The 10,802-nt window shown below is 45.4% G+C and overlaps 1 protein-coding gene across 1 annotated transcript in view; it reads right to left on the bottom strand.

The window, feature by feature from the left end:
* Window positions 1-4,161: 4,161 nt before the first annotated feature.
* The window catches only part of LOC101652448 (beta-1,3-galactosyltransferase 5-like), a 9,226-nt gene continuing 2,585 nt past the window's right edge, over window positions 4,162-10,802 (bottom strand). Inside the window, exons 2-3 of the mRNA XM_004697326.2 lie at window positions 8,662-8,814; window positions 4,162-7,830 (exon numbers count right to left, since the gene is read on the bottom strand). Of these exons, the coding sequence (XP_004697383.1) occupies window positions 6,895-7,830 (936 nt within the window). The 5' untranslated portion in view covers window positions 8,662-8,814 and the 3' untranslated portion in view covers window positions 4,162-6,894. The remainder of the gene's footprint in view (window positions 7,831-8,661; window positions 8,815-10,802) is intronic.

Genomic DNA, 10,802 nt, shown 5'->3' with positions numbered 1-10,802 from the left:
AAGCAACAACAACCCTGCAAATAATTCCTCAGGCACCTTCCAGATCAACTGTGTTAGACAGGGTTCTCTAAAGAGACAAAACCAGATTGCTAGTAATTATATATATATAAAGATAGATAAATATATAACACAAGAAATGAACTAATAAATTATATACAGATAGATATATAATACAAGAAATGAACCGTTAAATTATAAAGCAGTACAAATGGCTCAGTGCAACTCACTCCTGTGAGAGAGTTGTGAGACACTGGCAGTCCTTCAAGTCTTGAGGGCCACCAGGTTGTCCTCTGTAGAGAGAGCTAGCTAGGCTATCCCAGCACAGCGCAGCAAACAGCAAGGCAGGTCACCAACTGTCAGCCAGGTCACCAACCGTCAGTCCTCGGCTCCAGAGATGTACATTCCAATCGTGTGGTGTTAAAGGGACCTCAACTTACAGCGACACACTCCACAGGTTAGGCGTCCCACGGGTAGTGTAGCCTGTAAATTGAGGCACAGAACAAGCAAGGCAGCCGCACACTGGTCCAATGATCAAAGAGCAAGAGACAAGAAAGGCGAGGCTCATCGAGCCATTTATCTCTCCGCCCTTCAATTAATCCCACTTGTGTTTATTGGCCAGGCTGGCACAATAAGCTAACTATCTCATCAACATTCATTCAGCATATTCAAATTCTCATGTTTTTAATTAACCAAATCCAAAACTGTGCTGTGTGTGTTTCCTGAATGTCTGGCAGACAAGGACTTCTCCAGCATTTCCAGGGACTACTCAGAGGAAGAAAACGAAGGAGAAGTTGACCAAAGCCTGAAAGATTTACCTGAAGATCTCCTGATCTGTGCAGGGATCATCAGTTTTAGTTTGCCATAATGGTGTTCACCCAAATTTACATCATGAGCCCCATGTGTGTGGTGCCCCTACTCTGGGGTATTGTGCAGTGTGACAACTCCATGCAGTTTCTATAGCCATGACCTTCTGAAAGCAGAGCACCAGGTCTTTCTGCTGAGGCATCTCTGGGTGAGTTCAAACAGCCTTCAGTGAATAGTCCAATACTATGTGTGCCAGCCAGCAACTCCTGTACGCACATTAAATAAGTTAAGCATGAGATCATACAAGTACATTAACAAAAGTTCCCTTTAGAATAACTGTAAAACGTTTGGGATCTATAAACAGAAGGTTCAGGTTTGTTACCAGAAATGAACACCTTTTAGGGTCACCTTTAACAAGTAAATTTTTAAGTAAAATAAACACCTAAATAATTTTTCATTAAAAAAAAATAAATACCACCATACACAACCGTGTCACAAACAAACAAAAACCTTTACAATGATATTCATTAATTCTGTCTTACATTTTCCAGCTACCCTTTGGGATCCCAGGAAAACAAGTGGTAGGGTGCTTGGTGATGGGGTTGGGCTCCTGAGCTAGGCCTTCTGCATGACAAAAACCTCATGTACAGGGTAGCTGACATTAACTCTGTGTATTCAAGTTACTGGGAAGCTTCCTGGAGAAGCAATGACAGGTGAAGCAATTGAATGCACAGCACTGGTTAACATATATTTGGGTGCCTCAAATGTTAGACTTGTTTCTGGGTCTATTCGAGCTGCTGATTCTCAAAACATTACCAGGCCCCTCCCCGTCCCCCAGGAGCTCTAGTTTTTGATAGGACGTACACCATATACTAGTCTTTGCTCTGCTCACCCATAAAAAAATCAGAATATGTAACATTAGCTAGCCTGAGATAGAGGAAATTAATAAATACTGGCTTTAGTGAAAGTAGTTAATGTTGTACTAGATATTTAGATCAAAGTATATTTCACATGACTTCCTTTGATCCAAAGACATATCTAAACCATATTACATGACCTTGGAATACATATTACATGACCTTGGAACATACCCGACGTGTCACTTGTAGTAGGAACTGAATAGCAGGCAGTTCTCATTTGTTTCCCCAAAAAGGGACCAGAAATAGGCGTTAATTATCATAAATAAGGAGCCTGAGTGGCATAGTGGGTTATGTTTGGCTGCTAATCACAAGGTCAGCTATTCAGCAATTTCCGCTCTGTAAGAGAAAGTGGAGGCTTCCTGTTCCCATAAAGATTGACAGCCTCAGAGACTTACAGGAGGCGATCCATTCTGTCCTACAGGGTCACTGTGACTCATCAACTGGCGGGTAGTGAGTCTAGTGGAATCGAGAGAGACAAATGTTCTAAAACACAAAACAGCTCTGGTAGAGTTCAAAGTCTTTATTAAAACTAAAATGTTCCAGTCGTGCTATAAGATAACACAACTTCTCTACCTGTGCACAGAAAACAAAAGTTAGAATTTTTCTTATAAAGATTGGGAGTCGACCTCACCTCTAAAACATTTAACATGAATTATGTATTGACTTCTGCATATTAAAATGTGTTCCAGGGGATGATCAGCAGAAACGTGGGGAAGAGGAGACCCCAGTCGGTGTAAGATATAAAAATAATAATAACTTATAACTTATCAAGTGGTCAACAGGGTGGGGTGGGGCAGGGAGGGAAAAAAGAGGAGCTGATACCAAGGGCTCAAATAAAAAGTAAATATTTAGAAGATGATGATGATGGCGACATATGTACAAATATGTCTGATACAATTGACGTACGGATTGTTATGAGAGCCCCCAAGACAATGATAATTTAAATAAATAAATAAATGTGCTCCAAAATGTTGCTGCATAATTGGAGAAAAATTTCGACCATCAAAATATTTATGAAAATTACTATGAATACTCACATTTTCAACTCTCTACTCTTACACTTTCTACATATGTGCCTTTTCGATTTTTCTTTTATTCACTCTTCTCAAGCTATGGTCCGGCTTTGTAGGATCTGACTCGTAGTCTCTGTGTAGATAGCATAGCTTCCCTGCCAAAAAGAAACACCTATTGCCATTGCGTTGATTCTAACACATACGGGTACATTGACCGGAGCTGCCAAGGTCCAGGCCGGATTCAGAAGAGGACGTAGAACAAGAGATATCGTTGCTGATGTCAGTTGGATCTTGGTTCAAAGCAGAGACTACCAGACAGATGTTTACTTGTGTTTTATCGATTTGGAAAGGCAATAAGACTGTGTGGATTATAATAAACTAAGGATAACATTGAGAAAAATGGTAATTCCAGAACATTTCACTGTGCTCATGTGGAATTTGTACATGGATCAAGAGGCAGTTGTGTGAACAGAACAAAGGAATGCTGCATGGTTTAAAATCAAGAAAAAGGTGTGCTTCAGGGTTGCATCCTTTGACAATACTTATTCAACCCATATGCTGAGCACAGAAGTTGGGTTCTATGAAGAATCTGGCATCAGGATTGAAGGAAGGTTTACTGAGAGTCTGAGAACGCAGACGACACAACCTTGCTCGCTGAAGGAGAGGAGGACTTGATGCCTCATGGAGATCAAGGATTGCAGCCTTCAGTATGGATCAAGACTCGAATGTCAAGATGAACCAAATCCTTACAACTTGACCAAAAGACAGCATCATGGTAAATGGAGAAAAGATAGAAGTTGTCAACTATGTTGTCTTGCTTGAATCCACAATGTTCATGGAAGCAGCAGTTAGGAGATTAAAAGACACGTTACATTGGGTAAATCTGATGCACAAGACTTCTTTAGAGTGCTGAAAAGCAAGGATGTTACTTTGAAGGCTAAGGTATTCCTGGGCCAAACAACAGTATTTTCCATGGTCTCATATGCATGTGAAAGCCGTCGTTGAATACAGATGACTGAAGAATATGGCTGCATTTGAATTGTGGTGCTGGAGAAGAATAGTCAAAGTACTAGGGACTGCGAAAAGGACAAACCAATCTATCTTGGAAGAAATGTGACCAGAGTGCTCCCTAGAGGCAAGGATGGCAGAACTTTGTCTTACACACTTTGGACATGTTTCCAAGAGAGACCAAGCCTGGAGAAGGACATCATGAGAGGTACGGGGAGAGGTGCAGCAAAGGAGAGGAGATTGGCACAGTGGCTGCAACAATGGGCTCAGGTGAGGATGCTGCAGGACCATGAAGTATTTCATTCTGCTGTCAGGTGTAGGTTCCAACTCGAGGGCACCTAACAACTCACAGTGACCCCATAGGGCAGAGAACTGCCCCTTTGGGTTTCCTACCCTTTACATCTGTTAAAGGCTGCAGAGTGATTGGTGGATTTCAACTACTGACCTTATGGTCGGCAGCTCAATGTGTAACCTACTAGCCACCATGGATCTTCATACACCTTCCCTCGGAAGTCCCTTAATAACTACTCCTTTTAAAATATTTGCCTTTTGTCTTATCCTACTATTTTCAGGGTCTGACTTCTTCTCATATTTAAATGTAGGATGATAAATTAATAATTTAGGGTAATTTAAAATCTGAAAATATTCTAAAACCCCATATCTATGAAAACTAGAGCTGATGAAATCTATCCAATTTTCTGAATCGCCACACCAAATACCCGAGGAATAGGCCTAAAAGCCAAGACACCAGCCTCCCCTCATGGCTGTGCTTCTCTCACTGCAGCCCACAGGGAGCCAGCCACCAAATTCATCCACCCAGGCACCAGGCCAGGAATGCTCCACCACCATGATAGGAGACCTAGAGGTAAGTCACTGAGCTGCCCTGGGCCTCCGAGTGTCCTAATTAGATTTGTGTTTTCAAAAAAATGACTCTGGGTAGAACATGGGGCTAAATTGGAAGGTGGCAGGGTTGATCCTGGAGGATGGGCATGATCCTGCTGAATGACGATGGCAGCCTTCAGGCTTATTGGGTCAATTCTGATTCATGGTGACTTCAGGCATGTCAGAGTGACCAGTGAGAAGGGAGGCAATCTAAAGCATGTGGTCTTCTGGAAGCTTGATGATGCATGCCCATCAAGAAAGCTCAGGGAACCAAGTTGTGTCCAGGCCGTCGGAGGCTGGAGGAGGGCTGATCACTGTGGGCAGCCACACGTCACTGGGATGTGGTAAGAGCTACCCAGGTAGAGTAGGTAGTGCCAACTCTTTTTTTCTCTAGAGTCTGATTAGAACGGATGTAAGAAAGAATTGCTAATTGCCAAAGTTCACTCTCCCTGCCTCAGTTTCCTCATCTGTAAACCAGGGGAAAAGACAGTAACCTCACCCATGGAATTGCTTCTAGCATTTTACATGAGTCAATACACAGAAAGACCTTATTTTTAAACCTGACAAATCGTGTTGGTTATCAAAGTCCCCTCTCCTGGTGCCGGTGACTGAGTCTCTTATACCAAGAGCCCGCAGCCCCGGCTCCTCTTCAGGCACATCTAGAGTGTTGTGTGTTCTTAGAAAAGCACGACTTTGCCTTGTTATCTGTACATTTACTGTGCCCTACCCTTGTGTGCAGGCTAGGATTGACTATGTCCTACCCCAGACTAATCTGGGACCCAGTTTCTACTAGGGGTAATTAAGCTCTGTGCCTCTCTGATCTGTTTTCATCTATGTAAAAGGGGAGATGGGACTGACTGTACAGTAAGGGCCCTTTGAGTTGGGATAGTCATGAAATAGCTCTTTATTTTTCCTAAAGAAGAAAAGCCTTTACTGTATTAAGACCTATTGTAGGCTCTGTGTGTGTGTGTGTGTGTGTGTGTGTGTGTGTGTGTGTGTGTGTGTGTGTGCAGGCCTGGGAGGGGGGGGGGGGGGCGCTGACAAGGGGAAGATGCGTTTTGCTGAAAACTCTCTTAAGAGCAGAGTGTACGGTTGGAACCCGTGCCTCTCCTTGGGTCCTCCACAGGCCAACCCCTCACCTGTGGCCCCCCAGATACACATCCAACATGGTGGACAGTGCTCACACCCCAGGCCCATGCAGGCAAGTTCCCTCCTCGCTCCATAGACCGTTAGCTTCACAGAGGCCCCCAGCATGAAGAGGAAGGCAAGGGGCTCTGCTCTTATAAGGTGCTGGCTTCCAAAGCCAAGGTGAGGTCTCCGCAGCTGCCACCTGAGGAGGAGGCTCTCCCGGACAACGCCTGCACATGCACCTGCCCAGAGGCAGCGCGACGAAGAGGTGGGAGACGCCATGCCAACGAGGGCGCCGGACCTCACTCTGCAGTTGAACATTGTCTTCCCGGCTTTGCAGCAAGTGTCTTTTCCTGAGTGCAGCAGAGACATGAGTCCAGCCTATAGGAGCGGTGCAGCCCTGTGAGGCCTTTGCTTTGGATGTTTAGTAAAGTCAGGTAAAGCAAAGCAAAACCGCCATTCTGGTGGTCAGCAGCATGGTGACTTTATATGTAGTGTGACGGCGGCTGCGTGGGCAAAAGCCCTGGCACACAAGTGATGATGCCCCCCTCCCTGCAAAACAGGCCCGTGTGAACTGCCAGTGAGAAGGGGATTACACGGCAAACCTGTACAAACCTCAGTTGTTTCTTGACCATCGAAGAAATCCAGACAAAATGTGCCTGGATCAGGTTTGGAAGGGCTGAGAGAGAGAGAGAGAGATGCTCTTGGCAAGGACCCAGAGGATGGAGCAGAAGATCCTTTAAGAGTCCATAGTTGGAGCCTGAGCCCGGAGGCCTGTGTCAGTCACAGGCTCAAGCTTTCCCTCCGAGCTCCACTCTTTGTTGGCGGAGAGCCTTGGGACAAATCACTAGGCTCTCTGAGCCATCTGGTAAGCCCCAGTGCTTGGTGTTGCTTGGGGCAGCAAGGGACAGTCAGTGGACACAGTTCCGCTTCTGTTCTAGCCTGGATTTGGAGCACAGCGGGCTGTGGTCCTCCTTTGACTCACTCTCCTCCCTCTGCTCTCAGGTACCTCTCTCTCAGGTAGCTCTCAGCACTGCCATGACAGCCCTTCAGCTTTCCCCGGCGATCACTATGGCTTCTCTGACCTTTTAGGGCTCACTGCCTGACCCCCTGCCCTGAGATTTACCCTGAGAATTGCCTCAAACAACTGGACATTCATCTTCCGGGGAATTTTGCAGAGCTTGCCAGTAAGTCAGCATTTCTAGAGGCTTAATAAAATGGCATGCCACGATTTTCTTAAAGCGACAAGTGGAAAAGTGCAGCCCTTCAGGGAAAAACGTCTGCTCCGAGTGAAGCTCCTCCAGGTTGATGTTCAGCTTGGCCAGGCAGAGCCCCACGAACACGTCTTCTAGTTTAATGAAAGGGACGCTCTCAGAAACATCATACACCTGGCTGGCAACATCACTAGAGAACACATAGCCCGTGCCAGAGCAAAAAGGCGGGTACCTGTCCCAAGGGTACTCATATTTACTGACAAACCACTTACTGAACTGACCCCTAATTGGAAAGCCATTCATTATAAAAAAGCCAGTGAAAAACCTAGTTGTTCGGTTTTTCTTTAGAAGTAGTTGGGTCAGGTAGTAGACGTTCACAAACATGTCCGAGTCTGTCTTCATCACAAAGGCAGCCTGAGGGCAGAAGTGGTGGACCCACTCCATGCCCATCATGGTCTTCAGGGTCAAATTGGCATAGACGTCCACAAAGTCCTTCTGGATAATGTCTCCATGTCGCTGGCCTTCCTGAGACACTGCTGTCATGTCGCGCTGTGTGGCTGTGGCTCCCAGGAGGAAGAAGGTCTTTATCTGTCTTCCTTCCACGACGTTTGCTCTCCCCCACGTCTGCCTGATGGCCATGCGAGCGGGCGCCTGTCTGTGGGAGGAAGTCACCAGCAGGACAAGGAAGGGAGGGTTCTGCCTGCAGTCTATTTCCGGGAGCTGGAGGAAGACCCCACTCTCTTTCTTGAAAACAAATGGTTCTTCTTTAAAAAGAATCAAATTGTTCATGCTGAAATATAAGCACACGGCCCCGAGAACCAGAAGGAAAATATATAGATACCTTATCTTCAAGCAAGCCATCTGCAAGAAACCAAATGACATGATTAGAGCTCAAATGCATGAGGGTACACGCGGCTCTCCTTTCGGTGGCTAGGCTGGGAGAAGAGACTTAGGGTTTAGGAAGGATGCTTCTGAAACTCTGGATTCAGCGGCTCATACAAGTGGAGTTCTGTGGTCAAAAACGTGAGCAGAGAGGAGCGTTAGCATCTTCTCCCCACTGTACAAGATGAGGAGCACCCTGGTCCCGGCTCTGCCTCTCACCAGCCTTATCCTATAGGAGTCTCAAATGTCTTGTGCGTAATAGAAGACAAGGGCTGGATCCCTCGGTCATTACCCTCATTGGTCCAGCTGCCCTGGTCTTTGGTGACTTCATGATGGAGTCCAGGTAGAGAAGCCCCTTGTTCTAAATGTCTAGACCACTTACACTGCTTCTCCATTTCTAATTGATCACTTTGTGCGGCTCTCAGAAGGAAGTGGGAGGCATTTCTGATTTACACACCTACCTTGGAATTGTGTCTCTACTAGCAGATGTTATGAAGTGCCCTGAGTCAACCCCAGCTCACAGTGACCCCATGTGTTGCAGGAAAGAACTGCTCCACAGGGGGTTTCAGCTGTAATCATTATGGAAGTAGATCACCAATCCTCTTCATTCCCAGAGCCAATGAGAGGGTTTGAACCACCAACTTTTAGGTTAATGTCACTGGAACTCCTCTCTGTTAGAGGCAGTTGCTATTTATTCTTTCCGTTTACTGTTTAAATCTCCTGATTCTTCCATAACTGCCCATCCATCTCCTCTATTCTAAACAATTCAGGATCACCCACATTAATGCTATAGAGAAGCAAAGAACTCACTTTGTCAGGAAGATGCACCTTTAAAGGTAAGCCACAGGGTACATGCAAAGACAAGTTTTCTTCCAGAGAACTGTTAGTGCAGGACGTTTGGCATCATCCGGCTCTGGGCTTGTTTTGCTTCCTCAAACCATGCTTCTGTTTAGTCAGGTGCCACTAGAAGGAAAAACAGAAAGATCCGTGTCATTCAAGTCACACACTCCCCGCTGGGCACACACTTTGCTCTTGCTCGGTCTCGTCCTAGTGTTGCTTCACGACTTGTACACAGGACTCGGAGCCAGCCTGTGAGCCCCACACGCAGCCTCAGCTTATCATCTGCAAAATGTAGATGATCAAGGCAAACACAATACACCACAGGGCTCCCCTATTAACAACTATATGGACATGGAAGTATCTGGGAATTCTTTCAGGACTAGGAGGCCAGGACAGCACCTCCCAGCTTCGGCGTAGTAGTGACGAATTCTTTCATTAGCTTCAACCAACTTATTATCCCACAACCCACTTATTATCCACCAACAACTTACCTTCTCTACTTAACCATACGTAGCTGATGCCTAAGCAATTTAACAAGCTCGCAAACACCCACACAAGACACAGACAGTTATCATGGAGTGCTTACATTCTGACTCTGCAAACCCATGCATTTCTGAATAGAATGGGTCTATGAGGTTTTCAGTGGTTGCTATCTTTTAGAAGTCGACCACCATGTCTTGCTACCAAAGCACCACTGGATGGCTCAACCATTAAGTTGAGCACTTAACCATTCACACCGCCCAGGTACAGCAAGATAGTTTAACACACAGGAGGAATTCATCAATTCTGCACTCAGTGTTGGTGTCTGAAAATCATCATCCTGAGGGGGAGGCTGGGGGTGGAGGGACAGCAAACAAACCACCACCCTAAACTGGGAGAGAGAGATGAAGAGACAGAGAGGTGTCTTGATTAAAAAAGAGTAACTCAAAATTCTGTTCAGAGACTCGCCACGTGACCACGTGTCTTCGGTGGAGAAGAAGAACCGGCGAAGTTGTTATGGGTATATGGAGAGAGATTTATACCAAGAAAATGGCTCACTGGTGTAAGATGGGCAGTTCTAAGTCCAGGGGTGAGATGTCAGGCTGAAGGCTTCTGACTTGCATAGCTGCAGGGGCTGATGTGCCCAAGCTGGACAGGAAGACAGCAGGCTTCTTTGGTGTGGACAAACGACCCTTTGACAGGGGGCCAAATTCATAACACTAGGAAAATTAAAGTTCTGAACTACCAATGAAAATAATTTTATTATTGGGGGGTCACCCCTACATGAGGAACGGTGTCAAAGGGTTATGGCATTAGGCTGCAATCTTTACAGAAGCGAACAGCCATATTTGCTCTTGAGGAGTCACTGAGTGGTTTCAAACCACCAACGAACCAGTTTACAGTTGAGCACATAATTGTTGTTATTGTTAGGTGCCCTCTAACTGGTTTCAACTTATAGTGACTCTGTGTATCAGGGCCCAAAACACTGCCTGGTTCTGCCTCATCTTTACAATTGTTCTCATGTTTTGAAGTCTTCCTCATTCAGTGTCCAACTTTCTTTCTTTCATTTTTAAATCATTTTATTAGGGGCTCATACAACTCATCACAATCCATACATTCATCAATTGTGTAAAGCACGTTTGTACATTCGTTGCCGTCATCATTCTCAAAACATTTGCTCTCCACTTAAGCCCCTGGCATCAGCTCTGAGACATTTCAATGATGGTGCTGGTGAAGAATAAAGTACCACGGGCTGCCAAAAGAAGCAACAAATCTGTCTTGGAAGAGAAACAGCCAGAAGGCTCCCCAGAAAACACAAGAATGGGGACACTCAGTCTCAAGTACTTTGGGCATGTTCTCAAGAGAGACTAGTCCCTGGAGAAAGACATCAAGCTTGGTAAAGGGTAGAGGCAGCAAGAAAGAGGCAGACCCTTGACAAGGTGGATTGATACAGAGGCTGCAACAATAAGCTCAAACCTAACAATAAAATTGTTGACACAGGAAAAAAAAACCAATTGTTCTCATGTTTGAGCCGATTGATACAGCCACTGTGTCGATCCAGCTTCTTGAGGGCCTTCCTCTTTTTCTTTTTTTTTTTTTTAACATTTTATTAGGGGCTCATACAACTGTTA

This window comes from Echinops telfairi, unplaced genomic scaffold (genome assembly GCF_000313985.2).
Source record: "Echinops telfairi isolate 266 unplaced genomic scaffold, ASM31398v2 ScPeMD7_7469;HRSCAF=8507_0, whole genome shotgun sequence".
NCBI lineage: Eukaryota > Metazoa > Chordata > Mammalia > Afrosoricida > Tenrecidae > Echinops > Echinops telfairi.
Note: the sequence above shows the minus strand (reverse complement) of the source record. Positions and strands in the feature narration are given on the sequence as shown.